The sequence below is a fragment of the Macrobrachium nipponense genome, chromosome 11, assembly GCF_015104395.2.
Source record: "Macrobrachium nipponense isolate FS-2020 chromosome 11, ASM1510439v2, whole genome shotgun sequence".
Taxonomy (NCBI): Eukaryota; Metazoa; Arthropoda; class Malacostraca; order Decapoda; family Palaemonidae; genus Macrobrachium; species Macrobrachium nipponense.
Genome location: NC_061087.1, coordinates 93,341,563 through 93,360,708, shown reverse-complemented (window position 1 = coordinate 93,360,708; position 19,146 = coordinate 93,341,563). Strand labels below are relative to the sequence as shown.

The following is a 19,146-nucleotide window of genomic DNA, read 5'->3' as shown; positions in this document are numbered from 1 at the left end:
TAAGAGAGCTAGTCCCCATTGATATGACGAAGGTAAAGGCTCTACCATGTAAGTGGGTCAGCCCCCATTGGTACGATCCAGAGTAGGCTCTGTCGCGTAAGCGGGCTAGCCCCCATTGACATGATCCAGAAGAGTTGTTCAGTCATAGGTCCATACCTCGCTGGAACTCCTGAGGCAGGCAGACTCATAGACAGTAATCATGAAGTCTTCTGCCCAATCAGGTAAGAACCATGGATTATTATATCCAAGAACATATGTTGTTTTTTCCCTGTTTTTTAATATTGTATTTAGCTGTCTCTTGCCCTCCACCAAGGGTGCCAATCAGCTAAGTATATATCTGCTGGGTAAGTTTCATGTACAAAAATGATATTGTTAAGATATAATAAAGTTTTGTACATACTACTTACCTGGCAGATATATACGATTAATGGCCCACCCAACCTCCCCTCAGGAGACAGGTGGAAGAGAAAATCTGGTTTAGAAGACGGGAATGGTTCCGGATCCCGCCACCCAGCGGCGGGAATGGTAGATCACCTGACCTACCTGTCGCGTGTGCCGCGAGTTTTGAAATTCTGTCGGGACGACCGAGTCTATAGCTAAGTATATATCTGCCAGGTAAGTATGTACAAAACTTTATTGTATCTTAACAATATCATTTTTATATATGGAATAACATTCCCTATTTTTTTTATTATGTAACACTTACATGTGTACTAAAGTTCTCACACAACACGATAAAGTAGTATGCTACAACGAAATCACTAACGAATTTACGTTAATAAACGAAATCGTATAGAACGAACAAATTCCGTGTGCGTACACAAACAATGCTGCTTCGGAGTGACCGAAGAACGCCTTTAGGTAGATGCACGATAGGAGAGATGCTGACCAATAGGAGAGTAGGGTCTTATGGCAGTGACTAGCATCAGGAACCAATGGGAGAGCGGGAGGATGGTGGCGAGTCTACTCAGTTGGTGGCACGCGAGTTTTAAAATTGTTATCGGTGGTCCAGGCAAATCTCGGGACTTAACAGCAACAACCTTTCATAACCTGAACTATTTTCGTATGTAAAGCCAAAAAAAATCTTCGTATTTGCTTTTGTAACTTGAATTTTCCGTAAGTTGAGACTTTCGTATGTCAAGGTACCACGGTAGTATATCCTTAAAAACTAGCTTCAACATGTTTTACTCTTTATTTGCCGAGAACTAGTATATAAACAAACTTGATGTCCTTTACAACATTTCGATAACTCAAAGCTGCCTGAGTTTTCAGGTAAAAAGGGTGCAGGCCAGAGACTAATGGAGTGAACTTTGTTTCACATCTAACCCTTGGAAGGAAAAGCTGTGTAGAAATTTTTATTATAATGATGGTAGTAGATTACATATAGTATATTAAGAACACAATTTTTAATGTAAATATGGTATTTCCCAGTTTTGAAGTCACAAGAACCTTGAAGACGTGCCCCAATTTTGAAAAGATGAATAAACTAATTTGGCAACACTTATGATTTGGTGGTTTTGTTTGGCTCTGCCAGCTTCTCACATTCAACTGCCCCAGTGCGTTGAAGTAGTATAACTTTCCTGGTACAGCATATTGATTGTTGTAGCTTTGCAATTAATATTTGTAAAAAAAAAATTATTTTTTCAAGTTCGTTAATTTTCATATTAGACAAGCATTTCTGAAGTTGACATACCATCAAACTGAAAAATTATGAACAGATTGTGAAAACCTATACTTCATTGTAAATTGCTCGGCTGCGTTGCATCAAAAATTTCCTGTGCCAAGGAAAAAGTAACTTATGGGTTTAGGACACATGGTAAGTTTTCAAGACTTGTTTTAGTAAAAAATAAATGTCTCTGACATTATTTTTAATACTGCATGGCTGGATTCTTAGTTTCAGTATACTAGATTGCTAATTCACTCTATTAATGTATTAATTTTTGTCAGTTTAAAAATTACGTTTAATTTTGCAACATAAAGGGTTTTTTTGTGGTCAAGTTTATTTTTCTTTTTTGTCAGGTTAGAGGAAAGATTACGTCCTGTCAGGCTCCACCGTGTTGTACTGGGTTATGATTGTAATGAGAGTTGGTCTGATTTTCGTTTTGAGATCTCTCTCAATTACAAACTTCCATCTGTCATTGCCACTTACAGCAATAATAAACCTACTCTTGTAAGTACGGTAACATGTTTCAGTGGCAAGTAGTAGTGTAATACAGTAAAAGGGAGTCTTTCATTAAAATGCTGATCATATTATAAATTTAGAAATCAAGACAGATCAAATACTAAAGGAAGACAAAAGCATTTTATTTGTAAAAATCCTTCCAGTTAAGATTTGCATAGAAAATTAGGGTATGGTTTTACTGCCTCAGGGTGCTTAATTGTATCTTATGCCAGATGGTGACCTCATGCCAATGATCTCAAACCTTGGACAGTATCTCAGTCTCTTGGTCTGTGACCTAGTATTCTGTGTGAGTTTCTTTCCTGAAAGGCACTGCATAGCATACTCTTTGGTAATTTGTTTGTACTTATTGATTTAAATGTCAGAATTTTCATTAGTTATTGTTGAGTTTCATATTTGCTGTTCTTTCCTATTCTATATATACTCTGTGGCATAAGGTAAGACAAATGCATATTATTCCTTTATAGAAATGTCTACTTATTATAAATGACTATACAGTAAAGTTCATTGTATCTTAGGGAGTGTTAGATAACAAGAGTTATATAAATAAGACAGTACACTGGGTCTTGAAAAATTGTGCAACTTCTGCTTATCAAATCCTCTTGAAATTCATTGATTTCTTGGTAATTATATGTTCAAAATACAGGCCCCTATACAGCTTTTAATGGTAGCCTTGAGTTGACCAACTTTGATTACAAATACTACTAATTTTGATTTCAGAGAGAGCAGGACATATTTTGCCTTATTTCTCAGATATAATTAGAATAATCATTATAAAACCATCACTCTGTCACACCCATCTGCAAAAGGTAGGTTCCTCCCATAGAAAGTAGCCACCTTCATGTGTGCATGTGAGAATAGGTAGACAGGTGCACAGATATGGCAAAAGTCAAAACTACAGGCTAGGAGGTAGTTTTAACTTTCAGCAATCTTACAGAATATTTTATTTTACTTTTATTTATCACTTATTCCATTGCACACATTTCAAAGCAGATACATTGGACTTTATTTATTGTAATAATTCTCATGCCATGATATGTCTCTCGACATTTATTTCAGCTGCTTTGCCATATGCTTTCTATTTTTTTTCTTATCCTTGCCCTAAATATTTTGACATTTTTTTATTGGATACAATGAGTAGCAGTTCCTGGTTTTGGTTTTCACTTATTTTCAAGAATTAATTGGAGGTTGTTATATTAAGTTTGAGATATCAGGGTCTGTTTAACTGAACTGCATGTTGTGTGGTTTCTTTTTTTACAGATTTTTGTTTCAACCCGTAAAAGTGCACAGACAACTGCTTCAGCATTAATTCAGCATGCCCGTTTTGTTAGAGATGCCCAACATAAACAGCTGTTGCTGACTGTTGCTAATTCTCTCAGAGATAGCAGATTGAGAGGTAAGTTTCAAAGTGGTTTGTCTCATTGTAGTATGTATCTTAAACAATTTTGATACGCAGCATGTATTTCAGAATTCATTGGGAAATTGTTGCTCAAGCAGCTTGACCCAGTTGATGGAAAGAATTTCACTTAATCTTTATATACCGTACTTACTGGTTTCTATAATTGTAACCTCCCAGGTATTGTAGATTTAATATTAACTGTCAGTTCTTTTACTTTACAGAATGTGTGTATTAAGTGTCAGATCTATTACTTTACAGAATGTGTCATGTGTGGAGTTGGTTATCACCATGCTGGCATTGAAGTCCAAGATAGGCGGTATATTGAGGAACTTTTCATTACTGGAGAGTTATTAGTTTTGGTAGCTACAAGCACCTTGGGTAAGTACTGGATGTCTATTAATTAACAGTTGTTCCGATACGTAATACAAACCATCGGTCCTTTAACAATAGGAAGTAGCTAGCGGCAGCTGGAACGGTCGTAAGCTTCGAACAAGGGGAGAACGGTAGTTAACTGCGCGCGCGACTGGGAGGTAAACAAATCACTTTTGCTTTCGGCCGCGGGTGTGAAGGACGTGTTCGTCATCGCTCTCTGCCCGCTTCATCGTCGTATGCTTTGTTTATATTGTGTTTTCTACTAATGGTTTGTTTGACTTGAAAATGAAACTGTAAGTACACTGTTTTCATTTTCATTACTTAATTATGAACCAACATGGAGCTATCGCCGTAGACGCGGCGATTTCCTCTCTTTTCACGAATTGAACCCTTGAATTATGTCTCGGTGCCGAGGGCGGGCGCGCTCGCGCCGAGTCATGTATTTTGGGCGAAAGTGTGTAATTGAAAATGTAGGTACTCTTTTCATTATATTTTTGCCCTGTGCTTTCGTTGCCGAGAGCGTGATTGCGCTCGGCACGAGCCTTTTATTTTGTATGATAGAATGCAATGAAAGTGGATTCGCAATTGCAGTATTCTTTTCATTTTCATTTATTTATTTGCATAAATTTTAATTTGGATCAATTTTCGCTCTTACCTGGGAATTGATCCTTACGATTATTTTCTGTGAAAGTGAAATCGCAAGGCAGTATTCTGTTTCATTTTCATATATATTTTATGATAGCATCATATTATTATGGATCAAGTTTCCGCTCTTACCCGGGAATTGATCTTTTCCCCTTTAAGTTCTATGAAGTGAATCGCAAGGGCAGTATTCTGTTTCATTTTCATATTACTTTTCACTGCTGTGCGGGGGTAGGGGAAGCGAAGGTCTGCCAGGAAGTCGTCGGAAAGCTCTCCCGCGACTCCTTTGGTATCCGATTCTTCGTCTTCTTTCCTGCCCCCCGCTCAGCTTCCTCGTTGTATTTGTATTTGGGGTCCTTCCTTGCGTTCGGGGTGGGGCATGTCTTCCCCCCGTGCGTGAGGGAACCCATCTTACTAATCTATCTGTGCTACCGCAGGTGCTACATCCGTGGGAGACGACCTTGGACAGGTATGGACCACCGCGGCGGCAGGGCGTGCCTAGCATCCACGGGCTGCTGCACCGTCTAGCGAGGTCTGGGGCGGTCTCCACTACTACCTCCATGGCCACTTATGCTGCTCCCCCCCCCCGCCTGGTCTACACTCCCCATGCTGTGTCGGTGACGCCGTCTGCTGCTACTAGGGCCGCCGCCGTACCGAGGGGGGTTGCCGCCGCCGCCTGTTTTCTTCGTGTTGCCTGCCCCAGACTTCCGCTGTTCCAGCAGCTCGCCCCTGGACCGGCCGCCAGTACCCAGGTTCCCGCTGGCTGCCGATGATTCTACGAGGCAATCGCTGGGCCTGCCGTACCTGCCGCTGATGTGGTTCCCGCTGCTGGCTTGGCTGTCCCTGCTGGGTCTACCGCTGCCGCTCCTGGTTCCTGAGCCTGTCCATGCTGGTCCTGCCCACGGTGTGTCTTCCCCAGTCCCAGGTCCTTCCGGACAGGTGCAGTCGGGCCGTGTTGCTTCGGCAATAGCCCCGGCTCCGGCCTGGATGGAGGACCTGACGACTGTCCTGCGTGAGCTGACGAGGAAGAGGAAGAAGAGGAAGGTGTCATCTTCGTCTTCATCGTCTGCTGCTGCCTCTTCCCCTTCGACTTCTAAGGCCCATAAGCCGAAGAAGAAGAAGGCTGCGTTCCCCCCTAAGAAGTCCTCCTTCGGGAACTTCTAAGGGGCCCGTCCCACCCTGGTGGACTGGGGGTTCCTTCTGCTGGTCTTCCTGCTCCTTCGGGAGCGGGGCCCGTCTCCCCTTCCATAAGGAAGAGATAGACGGGGACCAGAGGAGTACCGGTTAGCACTGCCGCTATGCCAGGTTCCGGCTCGGTCTCTCGTTCGCGAGAGATCCCGAGTGTTCGTTCTCCCTCAGGAGACCGTGCAGCCAAGTTTCAGCGCCAAGGCGCGGCACGGAGCAGAAGGCTGGTGAGAGCCGCTCAGGTGACTCTCGCCAGGCCCAGCGGGACGCTCTTGCAGCGACCAGCTGGTAACCCGGGTTTTCCCCCCTAAGAAGGCTCCTTCGGGAACTTCTAAGGGCTCGTTCCACTCCCGTGGGACGGGGGGGTTCTTCTGCCGGTCCTCCTGCTCTTTCGGGAACAGGGCCCGTCTCCCCTTCCGCAAGGAAGAAGAAGACGGGGACCAGAGGTGTACCGACTACCACCGGTACTTCCTCGCCTGGTGTTTGCGGCGCTGCCGCTACGCCAGGTTCCGGCTCGGTCTCTCGTTCGTAAGAACTTCCGAGTATACGATCTCCCGCGGGAGAGCGTATAGCCAAATTTTGGCGCCAGAGTTCGCTCGGCGCCAAGTACGTGGCACGGAGCAGAAGCTGGTGAGAGCCGCTCATGTGACTCTCGCCAGACCAGCGGCTGCTCTCGCAGCGACCAGCTGGTAACCCTGGTAGACATGACTGTCTGACCAGCCACGAGCTGGCTGGGAAGAGGTTCCCTCGTTGGTACCAGCCTCGGCTGGTACCAGCGGTATGACGCGCCGCGAGGACACGCACCGGTCTCACCGCGACAGTGGTCTCTGCAGGTCTCCTGACCGCCGCTCCCACAGGGACCGGGCGGATAGGGGGACCAGCAGCAGCTCCTCTGCACACGAGATCGGGGCCGCTGTTCTCGGTCCAGCCGTTTCCCTGGGAAACGGCTCGACTAGGCCTGCAAAGTGGCGATCGCCTGCAGCCCTCCAAGCTGGTTCTGCCAGCGAGCGAACGAAGGATGGTAGCGTGTCAGTGTCTTTCCTCTCCCGTGCCTGCAACTTCCTCGGTTTCGCACCAGGAAGAGCGAGGCACAGCGGTGATCTTGAGGGGCATACCCCGCACGATCCCGTCACGACGCCGTAAGTACCAGGTACGATCTTCGGACCGACCAGGACGTACGCGCAAGTGGCAGGAGGAATCCGAGAGGGGTCTATCGCAGTTCCTCCTCCTTAAGGGGGAGGTTCTCGGAATGCTCTTGTTCGAGGGGCTTGACGGTCCTACTCTGCAAGATGCTATGACTTCCGAGATCCAGAGGAACTTTGTCGAGATTATGGCGCTGATTCGTCAGCGCAACGACCTCGGGGAAGGATTGCCGCTCCCACCAGCAGAGCCCACGTCTCTGCTCAAGTCGTTTTGGGGCCCGAGAGGGAACCCAAACCGACGGTGGGTCTGCCGCGATCGGAGCTTGCTGATTCTGTCTTGAACCAGAGTCTCTCGTCTCCGGACAAGAAGGCTCTCTCAGTTCTGGCCGGTCAATCAAGCTACTTCCACCTCCTCTACTGCGACAGCGGCGTTTCTACGTGTCTTCGGACACCGTATTTAAATGCTCCTTCATCCTCCTGAGAGGTTTCGACCTCGACGAGGACTGGAATGAGTCGGAGGACGGTATCGGCTCTCTCCTGTCAGGTGTCGATCAGCCCCACCCAGACGACGTTCACAGTGGCGGCAGACCCTTACCTACAGTGAGAGTTCGTTACCCTCCTCGGGAAAACGTTTTCTCCTGACGATACGTTTTCCCAGACTCTGAGAGGCCATCGTCGCAAGGCGATGGCTGCTCCTACTCTTCTCCAACTGCAAGTTCCACTGGGAAGGCGAGCGAGTATCCAATTCCTCCCCCATTCCCTCTTTCCTTACGGCTACGAAGGAAATGGGAGGGATCCTACAGAGATTTCTCTGTAGGATCCCACGTTGGGGACTGCGCTACCGGGGGACCTTCGGGTCCTACCTGACGTAAGTCCCGGTCGTTGAGGAGGGATCCTGCCCCATTCTCGATTTTTACGGGAATCGAGAGGACCACCAGCCGATATCGTTTGACGAATTCGGTGGGGGTTTCGCAGAGTGCTTAGAATTCTACGGAATTTCTAGCGCATTCAGAGTGTTTGAGTTTTTTACGATCTCCAAACACTTAGGCGAGACCACGGTCCAAAGTGAGCGAGACGAGAATCCCCGATAATTGTTACACGATAATCGGGAACCTCGCCTATGCTCGAATTCCTGGAATTTCTAGCATTGGGAAGAAGACTGCTGCTGAAAGAAGACTATCTTACAGTAGGCGACCAACCTGGAATAGAGAAGAATGGACGGGAACATCCAGTTTGGCTTGAACTATCATCTTAGTTATTCTGTTCACCATTGAAGCTTTCCTTCGAGGAAGACTTCTCCTTCACTCTCTTTGATAGAGATCGAAGGTGGTCGATCTCCAATCCTTATTTTGTTTTCTTGAAGGAAAGAATTTAGGATGGAGATCGTTGTTCAGAATCCTACAAATATACTACGTATATTAACCTCGCGACATGATTCTGCTAAGCAGTTGAATTGTCCGAGGGGTAGGCGCATATCCTAGTTACTCTACGGATTGCGACTTAGACAAGGAGTATTCTAATTGAACTGCAACTCGGGGTTGCCTGCAACCTCCCAAGAGTTTCCAGTTTCAATTTTATATACTTATGGTTTTGTCACGACAATACCATTTCAGCTTTTGTATTTACCGAAATTCGTTTCGCCTAAATATAATTGCTCGAGCATATCTTTTATGCTCGGTGGTTCTAGCCGAACGCATTCCTTCGTGGAAAGGATTACTTGGCAACTCAGGATGACGAGTCAGCGACAGCTACTGCGTATTGAATTGCCCGAGGCATTTCAGTACCAGTTGCCGCCTCGAGATGCACGGTTGGTTATGTCTTTCTCCCCTGCTTTGATTGAATACCAACCGTATCTCTGCCCAACAATCACGGACTTAAGTCTCTGATTAACGGGGATTCTTGCATACATGAATGACCATCTACTGCTGTGACGCTCGAATTCATCGCCTTCAGTATTGCGAGAATTTACAACAGAGATATCTCTTCGACTTTCATCTTTCTGTTTACCGCACGGTAACAGAATTCTGTAATAGTCTCTTGCTGCATCGCACTGCGATAATGCAAATGATTTTTGCGGAATCTGAGTTTGTCCTCAAAATATCTCTTATTCGTAGGTGTGCAATTATTCATTGTGCACCCCGGATTAGCAGATGTATTGAAAGACATCGCCTAATCCCCTACCTGCCAGCTCTACTTCCAAACGTTCAGCCCATGAGAAGCAGTTCTTCAGGCGGCTCTCCCCTGTGTTTCATTACTGAAGAACGCCCCGCTTTCATTGCAACTACGACTTCTCACCGGACAGCAATGAAATGGCGGTTAGCGTTTTCAGTCATTTGTAAGCACAGGTTATGAATCTTGAGAATCCTTCTCTCGATTCGTCTGTGAAGACGTAGGTTGCATTCAATGTCTACCTTCGTCTTCAACGGCACATAGTGTTGTTTCTCCTTAGCTGAGATTCAACAACTATGAGAATGTCTTGCCTTCAGGGACCTCGGTCTCTAGAAGGCAATTGACTTTCGCCTGTTGGGCACATGCCTTAAGAGAATAATCACCTCACCGTCCGGCATAGGTGACAAACAAATACACTATTTGTTTGGTCTCTCGGCATAACCCTTTTAAGGGCGAAAGTCACGTGACTTACTCGGATGCTTGGACAACTTGCCTCCTACCGAACGCAGTCAGTCGACAGCTGTCAGAGCGCCCAAGTCAGTTACGAACTACGCTGTTGACTTAGTTCGGTTGTTACAGAGCAATCATTACTTCGTCTTAATAGCTTGTCACAGTACCCATACCATCGACACCCACCATGGAGTGTCGGTGTCCTATCCACTACCGAGAACTTCGCTGCATGGGGATAGGAGGATGCGAGACTCTTCGTTGCAGACGGACAGACCAGTATGGGTACTGGACATCACCGAAGTCGAGAAGAGGGATAGGTCATGCGACTATTCCCTTCTTTTCCTCTGAGGAACTGCATGACTTCTGCGAAGTCAAGCATCCAGGGGATGGGGATCCGTGATGCTCGATTTCGTACCGAACTTCGTAGCGAAGACTCGGAACCCTTCGGTCCCTGACGATCGTTTCGAGTCGTTCACAATCCCCTCCCTAATGGACTTCACCGCCTTCGATGCGAAGGAGATGCTGCTTTGTCCGCAAGAACTTCTCCGTGGCGCAGGTACTGAAGGCAGGGGTCTGGTCCAACCAGACCACATGCACCTCCTTCTACCTTCGGGATATTGCCCACAGGTCCTTGGATCTTTTTCCTTGGGACCTGTGGTGGCTGCTCAACACGTTGTGTAGCGAACCCAGACCCTCGCAGGCTGAACAGCATCGAATCCTGGTGTGACCGTAAGAAAGGATGAGTGAATGAGAGTGTGACTGGCTCCTCTTCCCATCTTTTTCTTTCCCTCTACCTGTGGGTAGAGGGACACGGTCGTCACCCTGCTGGATAAGGACAAGATGCAGGTGAGCTACTCAACAGAGCCCCATCCTATCCCTTTCACTAGGGATAGGAGCGTATATCCACCACTTCCTCCAACAAGGGGGAGGAAGTGGATGCCAGCTTGAGACAAACCCATAATTTTATGATTGTCTCTTGCAAACAGGAACAAGTTCTTGCTTGCTGGTACGAAGAGATACGCTTGCCTCTCTCTTAGTACTTGGCCCAGAGGCCTGACCATTGATCCTGCGGTGCACACCCCGATCAATCGGACAGGGGCTTGGATCCCTCCCTCGCTCTTACGACCAGGGAGGCATTCCAGGGATGGACGAACACCAGTCTGTTCATCAAAAGACTCAGATTCCTCCCACCAAGAAGTGAGTCTTCCTATTGTTAAAGGACCGATGGTTTGTATTACGTATCGGAACAAATGACAATTTGTCGAAAATTGCATTTTGTTCATGAAACTTACCTGTCAGATATATATATAGCTGTATTTTCTGAAGTCCGACAGAATTTAAAAAACTTCCGGCACACGCAGTGGTAGGCCAGGTGGTTAGTACCCATTCCCGCCGCTGGGAGGCGGGTATCAGGAACCATTCCCATTTTCTATTCATAATTTTTCTGTCGCCGGTGCTGGAAACACCTGTTTCCAGTACCTCCGTCTTAGATTTTGTAAACTTCATTGCCGCTAAGTATCCTAATTGTCTTTTAATTTATTTACTTGGATTTGTGGCTAGGCATACGCTATCTTAAATTGATTTGAATTTGATTCATTTTTGCATAAGATATCTGAATCTAGTTAGGCTAGTTTCAGAGGGTGTTGTCTGCAAAGATAGGGTGTGGCTACCGAAAGCTTCGGTAGATCCGCACTTGGTATGCACGAGGGGTATGGGTCTTGCTTCTTTGTTGAGATTTGTCATGTAAGGAGTGTGAGACTGTCTAATTCCGTAAGGAAGACGTATGATTCGTATGTACGCAATTAATCAGTAAACATGTCTAATTCCGTAAGGAAAACGTATGATTCGTATGTACGCAATTAATCAGTAAACAAAAGTCAATGTAGTGAACCTGCTAACCTTCCTGTAGACTTTATTTTGCCTAACCCTGTAGTATGGCCTACGGGTTATGAATATGTCTGCGAGAGGTGATCGCTCTCCTTCATTGTTGTGAAGAGTGCTACTTCTGTTATTGTTACTGCTAACCCTGTAATGTTGCCTTCGGGCCCTAAACAGTGTCTGTAGAGGTTATTGCCCATTCTCTAATACTCTTTCGATTCGTAACTTAGAATCGAAAGTGCTTGCTTTAGAGAGCAATAGTGAAGTGGCTAAGTGCAGTGACAGTGCACCTTGTGTAGTGGAGGGTGCGTCAGATCGGCCTTATTTCGCCTCTAGGCCGGGACCTCTGCTTGACTCCCAGGACCCGGGGAGAGAGCATGTCGAAAGCCGAAGGAGGGTTACGAGGAACCCCCTCCGATCTGGCGTGCCTTCGGCAGTTTCTGATGAAAATCCCCAGACTGCCAAAGTGCGTGCACGTGCACGAATCCTGAAGGATTGCTTCTCGTCCTCCGAAGCGTCCTTCCCGCGCAGGGGTTGGAGCTTTCGGAAGGACTCGCGCCCTCTAAATAGAAGCTTTATAGAAGAGGGAGCTTCACGTCCTCTCTCTCTCGTTATGCGTTTCAGTGAGAAGTAAGAAGGCGAACGTCGCCTGATCACGTGTACGTCTTTCCACTGAGAAATATGAAAAAGAAGTCTTAGTAGCAGGACGCTTTTGAGAGCGGACGTCCGAGCTTTGTTACTGTGAGAATAAGAAGGCGTTCCCTTCCCTCGCCCCTCGTATTCTCACACGATCAACCCTTCTCCTAAGACTGCTTCGTGCAGTCGGATTTCTCTCCGAGATGTATCTCGCTCTTCCCTGAAGGCAGTTTCTCTCGCTTGTTTTGACGCCTGTCAGGAGCGTGACGCTTTTCTGCATGCTTCTTTTGATGCTCGGCTTGGACGGGACGCTCGGATGGACGCCAGGCGCGCGCGGGTGCACGCCAAGCACGCACCAGTGGACGCCGAGCGCGCGCCAGTGGATACCGAGCGCGTGCGCCAGTGGATGCCGAGCGTGCTCGCTGCTCACCAGTGGACGCTGGCGCGCACGGCCAGGTGTGTCGCCTGGCTGAACGTTTCTGTTGAACTCTTCAAGCTCTTGTTTACGATTTGGGCCTCAAGAATTTTTACCTCTACCTTCGGTGATACCTTATACCTCACATGCAAAGAATGTGAAGTAAGCAGTGCTTCGGAGGAAGCTTAAAGTGAACAGACAACTTCGTCTTCGAAACCCAGCAAGACCTCGGGTTTCGTTAATTCAAGAGGTCTCTGTCAATATTATATTGCTTTTCGCAAAGGTGGATGGAGTTAAGGAAAGCTCAAGGGAAGATCTCGTTTGCTCTACCGCAGTCAAGACTTTGCGATAAGGCAGTTACGGGTTATGTAAAAGCTCGACGTCCTGCACGTCAGGACTCTCGGCAACGTTCAGTAGGATTCTTGCAAAGGCACTCATCAAAAGGATGCTCTTCAGGAAAGCGCAAGACAGGACTTCCTTTGCCATACTGCCAATAAATTTTAAGCTTTAGCAGGCATTAGTTGTGATTCGGGAGAGGAAGCTGGTTGGAGAGTTTCTTCCTCTTCCCAGGATAATTTTGCAAGCTTTTTAGCCCATCTGAAAGGGCTTTTCAGATGATAGATTTTGTAGTTTCCTTGTCATGACTACGCTGCCGAATTGAACATCGTCGTTCTACCTGCCGTAAGCCCAGTCTCTTAACAGGATTCTTGCCCCTTCCTCGTTTGAGACGGGAATCGGAAAAATAAAATGCTCGACTTCCTGGATTACGTTTTGTCAATTCAGTGACTTTCCCCCATTGACAATATACTATCGTTTTGTCAAGTAAGTGGGTTTCCCCTCATTGACAAAATATCTCTTTGTCCCGTAAATGGGTTAGTTCTCATTGACAAACATCTCATTAACTTTATATTGCGTAAGCGGATAAGCTTTTATTGACAAGATTCGGAAGAGCTCTCATTCATCATTCGCAGACTCGTACAAGAAATAGACTCGTAGACTACGTCAATGAACGCTTATGTCCAATAACATAAGAAGCTTGAGCTGTCTGCTTCGATTCTCTAAGTTTTGTTCATGAAACTTGCCTGTCAGATATGTATGTAGCTGTATTTCCGAATTCAGCTATATATATGTCTGCCAGGTAAGTATGAACAAACTTTATTGTAATATAATATCATATTTTGCCTTGCGTTATTTTACTACTGGTTGGTTCAAGTCATATACGCTTGCTGTAGTTACCTCTTCGGATGGCAACCGAGAGGTCTATTGTTTATTATTTTAAGGACATTTAATCGTTACTCCCTGCAGCCTTCCAGGAGTTTCTGATTTATCTTTTACCGTTGTATAGTAGTGTTATGACGACACAAACGCATCTATATATTTAGCGTTTTCTGTTTCGCTTAAATATACCAGCTTGGAGTCTCTTTCTGCTAAAAAATAACGGACCTATTTCTTCGTAGAATAGGGTAGCTGGCAACCCAGGCATAAAGTTAAGAGACGACGATCGTAAGCTGCTGCTGTGACTGTCCTCCAGTCCAACCGAGCCAGTACCAGCTCGTGCGTTGTTATGCGCGTTAGGTTACGTCTCTCTCTCCTGCGGGATTGACTGACTAACCGTATCTCTGTGCTGGCGGTTACGTCTCTCCTGCGGGATTGACTGACTAACTGTATCTCTGCCCTACAGTCACGGACTTTAGCCTAAGATAGAGGGGATTTCTTACATGAATGAATAAACATTGCATTCGTTTTGCCTTACTATGTTCAACAGAGATATCTCTTACTCCTTTCGGTGCTCGTTACCGCACGGTGTAGGACTACGAGTCTACCGCAACATTGCAGTATTATATGCTCTCCTGCTTAGGCAAAGCGCAGCCTTATTAGGGAAGTAAACATACTGTGTGAGGGAATGGATGAGCTTGCTGGGGACCATTTCCTTTCTAAAGAAGTTTGTTTCCCTGAATTGACTGCAATTCAGACCTCTACATGTTTTTCCTACCGGGAAACTGAAATTTTATTCGAGATCTAGGAATGATTCTGAACATCTCTCAGTGCGTCAAGTATCACCTGAGGTGATAGAAAGAATGTGCGACATACTGGAGAGGGTTTCAGATGTCCTGGATCATAATCTGAAAGAAGTGGAAGCAATTCGGTCGTCCCTCCAGTCCTTGAAACGAGTTTTTGGAACCAGTGGTCCATATCAACTCTGATCTTCCACAGCTCTCTCATATCTTAGGAAGTATCTTCTCTCGGTCCCTGTTCGGGTTTACGAGAAAGAGCCTATTATAACAACAGACGTAGAATGTAACGATCCTCTAGTCTAGAGGTTCGTTACAGGATTGCAAAAGTCCGTACGAATCGTCTCGATCGACGGCAGCAACTACTGACTTCCGAGTGGAATCTTTCTTTAGATGTATGTTGAGATTTGTGGAGACTTTAGGGATGTCCTTTCATTCATCTCTATGCTATGTTGAGGATGAAGAGGCTCCCTTATTCTCGATCCGGGAGCGGTACCATTAAACGCCATCCTATGATATTGAACGGGGATGGATGTTTAGTCTCTCCCCTTTTTCAAACGCTTAGGAAATGTAATAAGATGATTTATGACGTCACAGGAAATGTAATAAGATGATTTATGACGTCACAGGGAGCGACAATGACGCTGATCGCCCCATGTTGGCCTTCAAGATCCTAGATTCACAGAGGTCACGTCCTTCCTAGTTCACTTTCCAAGGACCTTTTCCGAGAGAGTCGGTCTACTCTAACACGAAAGGTACCTATTGTATAGATATTTAATGTTATGCTGTATATTGATTACATTACGTACAGTTTATGAACATTTTGTACATTTGCTTTGCATTATTCTAAAGAAGAATTATATTTATATTTCCATGTACATTTCCCATTGCACATACTGTGAGACCACTATTTCATTATGCATCGTGGCAACATTGTAATTAGATGTGTCAACACTGCCTTTATTTCCCGCCATATGCATAGTCAGTCTCTGTCCAGTGGTCATTGTAGTGACAAGCGCGGACCTGCTTCCCGCTACTGTCGTCTTGATGTCTGTTTACCTTCATTACAAGATTTTAAAGAACCTATGGATTTGATTTGTCACCCCTTCATTCCATTTCTTGCATGGATGTATGTGGCAGCATCCCACACATGGCGCAGTGAGTAACCGCACGTTATGGACTCCAAGAAGACGACCGCCATTGCCGCTTACTTCTCGTCTCGCACATTGGATTCCTTACAGTGACTCAAGATATCAACGACAATTTACTACAGTCTCCAAGAAGGATACAGTGTCTCCAAGAGTGATACAGTGTTTGTGCAGTGTAGGGTTAGAGTGACAGTGTGCTACAGTGTTGTGTTGCATTATATTAGAGTGTCCTTGCCAAGCTTTCTTCAGGACATTTGAACTCTAGCGCCTGTTTTCTCGGGAGCCCCCTCCATACATCCTCCCCTCGTCATGCATCGATGGTGACTGAGGCCCGAGGTGCTCAGAGGCACTCTCACCCCTCCCACCTTCCCTCTGGTCGCTAGCTCGCAACACACACTCACTCACCCCACCCGACTGCCGCTTATTTCACAAGCGCACTGACAAACATTGTAATTTTTAAATATCCAAAGTGCTTTCTTTCGCTTACATACAGCGAATTAGATATTTTTCTGGCATTCTACTGATCTCAAGCTCTCTTACGACACCGAACACGACATGGCTCAACAAGAGGAAAAGCTAATTGATTTAATGATGAGACAGAGAGCAGACAGCGGATCAGGGCCGAGATTCAAACGCAGGGTCGATGAGAGAACGAGGTACTGTGCACCTCCCCACTGCTGATGAAGATACCAGCACCACTCTCCCTCCTCCCCTGACTCCCATTAGGACAGGAGACCAGAATAATGATATACTTCATCTTATACACTTTTTGCAGACTTCCAGCATGCAAGAGCAAGACCGACGACGGCAAGAGGAGCAGAACTTCAGACTACAGATGGAGCAATCAAGACAGGAAGACAACCAGCGTTTCATGTCTCTTTTCTCCTTGCTATCAGGACAGATTGCGGCATCGCAACCCCAGCAACCTAACCCCATGATTGCACCTCCTTTTACACCTGTTCCCCCACCCCCTGGCTTCGCAGAGAATACACCTACAGTTTCTAGCAAGCCTACGGTCCATCCCCCACCTCTCCTGCAACAAGATGCAACGTACAAGCGTTTCACCAATGGAGACTCCGTTTCGAGGATTATGCGGCATTAGTTGGACTTGATAGGTTACATCAAACTTCCCAGCTGATTCACCTGAGAACTTGCATTTCCCTGGACGTCCAGCGCCTGCTTACGCATACACTGGGCATCCCTCCCAACACATCACTTTCCCTTACAGAGGTGTTGGATACACTGCAAAAGCACTTTCGCAGCCTCAGAAATGAAGCCTTACGACGCAGGGAATTGTTGTCCTGCAAACAGGCTGTCGGAGAATCGTTTGCAGACTACTACGCACGCCTCAAATGGAATCCGCTGAATGAAAGTGGACTTATTTGCACTGGCAAACCCCACCCTATGCACTGAACGGCAATTGCAGATGGTAATTTTGATGGTGTGAGAGGACGAAGAGTTAATACAACGCCTTATCCCCCTCCAACCCTCATCTACCCTCGCAGAGTTCGTGACATGCTGCCGCTCCTACGAATCTACACGTGCGACTGCATCAGCCATTGCATCTTCCCCTAGCCAGGTCAACGCAGTATCTACTTACAAGAAGAACCAGCTTCTACAGAAGAGGACTTCTCATCGATCTCCTGACCAACGTTCTCACCAGTCTCCTAACAGTGACCCTTGTCAATATTGCTCTCGCAAGCACGATTCTGGACAATGCCGCCAGCCACGGGTGCATCGTGCAATAACTGCGGACGCACGGGTCATTGGCCCCGTACTCAGAAATGCCCTGCTAAGGAAGCTCAGTGCAAGACCTGCCAGAAACAGGGACATTTTTGAGAAGATGTGCAGGTCGACCAAGAAAAGTCAGACTGGGTACACAGCTTCACCTCCTCATAATAAGTCAAATCCCAGCTGCCGTTTCGTGGGTGATAACTTGGGTAGCGAGTCCCCCCCACCAGTCACTGTCTCTCTGTCATTTGGCGATATATCAGCACAACTCCAGCTAATCCCCGATACAGGAGCAGACATCACAGTGATTGGCACCATACATTTGGATGCGCTCCGCATACCTCGGACAAGGCTTGAAACCTCCACCCATGACAGATGTCGTGACAGCAGATGGATCCCCCATGACACCGGCTGTAGGATGCTTCCAGGCAACACTTCGTCTTGGCAACAAGTCTTGCTCAGCAACCATACATGTTCATGAGGATATCCAGACTCCCCTCCTCTCCCGTGAACATTGCCGAGCTCTCGCCATAGTGTCACCGGAATTCCCGAAGCCCATCTTCAAGGTAACACATGTTAACAGATGCGCTCAGTTTCCTGCCTCTACCATGACTATTTTCTTCGGCACTTCAGCGACGTCCTCATATCCAAGAAGGATCTACAAACCCAGCCACTAAAGAAAATGGCAGGCCCTCCGATGAGGATTCACCTGAAACCTGGTGCTACACCATTCGCTGTGCATACACCCAGGCCCATTCCGTTTGCTCTCAGAGATCAAGTGAAAGAAGAACTTGACTCCTTGGTGCAACAAGGAATCATCAGACCAGCAGCGACGAACCCTCTGAATGGTGCCATCCCATGGTCTTGGTACCCAAGGACAAAGTGTGCGCATCACTGTGGATCATACCCACCTAAATTCTCAGGTAGCCCGCCCTACACACCCTTCACCTACGCCCCATGATGCCGTCCGCAACATCTCTCCTACTGCGAAGTACTTCACCACAGCGGATGCCCTGCATGGCTATTGGCAAATGGAGTTGGCAGAAGAGGACCGCCACCTGACTACATTTATAACTCCGTATGGAAGGTTCCAGCACTGTCGCGGCCCGATGGGATTTTCAGCAACAGGTGATGCATACTGCCTCCGTGGAGATATGGCACTACAAGGTGTTCCCAACTGTGTGAAGGTTGTAGATGACATCCTCCTTTCCGACGAGGATCTCCCTTCCCACCTACAACAAGTGCACCAAATGCTGACCAGATGCCGTCAGTATGGCATCACCCTCAACAAGGAGAAATTACTGTAGCCGCCCCTAAAGTTTAACTTTTGCAGTTATGTCTTATCATCCAATGGTATGCAGCAGAGCCCCGACAAGGTATCAGCTATACGCGACTTCCCGACCATCCAAACGTCACAGACGTCACCGGTCGTTTATGGGTCTCGTCAATCAACTTGCCGACTTCACTCCAGACATCGCAGCAGCAGCACAGCCCCTACGTCCACTATGAGCCCCAAAACGCTCATTCGTCTGGACGCTCCGACCATGAGCGAGCATTTAAGAAAGTCAAGACAGCTCTGACTTCACCACCTGTCCTGGCACCCTTCAATCCTGCCTCGCCTCGCTGTGGTTCTACAAACAGATGCCTCACGCCTATACGGTCTCGGCTATGCCCTACTTCAAGATAACGGCCGAGGTCAGATGCGTCTCGTCCAGTGTGGCTCTCGTTTCCTTATGGATACAGAGACTCGCTACGCCACCATAGAGCTGGAGCTACTTGCAGTCACTT

At 46.8% G+C, this 19,146-nt stretch overlaps 1 protein-coding gene across 1 annotated transcript in view; it reads left to right on the top strand.

Moving 5' to 3' along the window:
- The first annotated feature begins 1,134 nt into the window (after positions 1-1,134).
- The window catches only part of LOC135209406 (probable ATP-dependent DNA helicase HFM1), a 285,878-nt gene continuing 267,866 nt past the window's right edge, over positions 1,135-19,146 (top strand). Inside the window, exons 1-4 of the mRNA XM_064242100.1 lie at positions 1,135-1,142; positions 2,020-2,170; positions 3,440-3,575; positions 3,837-3,956. Coding sequence (XP_064098170.1) covers positions 1,135-1,142; positions 2,020-2,170; positions 3,440-3,575; positions 3,837-3,956 — 415 coding nt within the window. The remainder of the gene's footprint in view (positions 1,143-2,019; positions 2,171-3,439; positions 3,576-3,836; positions 3,957-19,146) is intronic.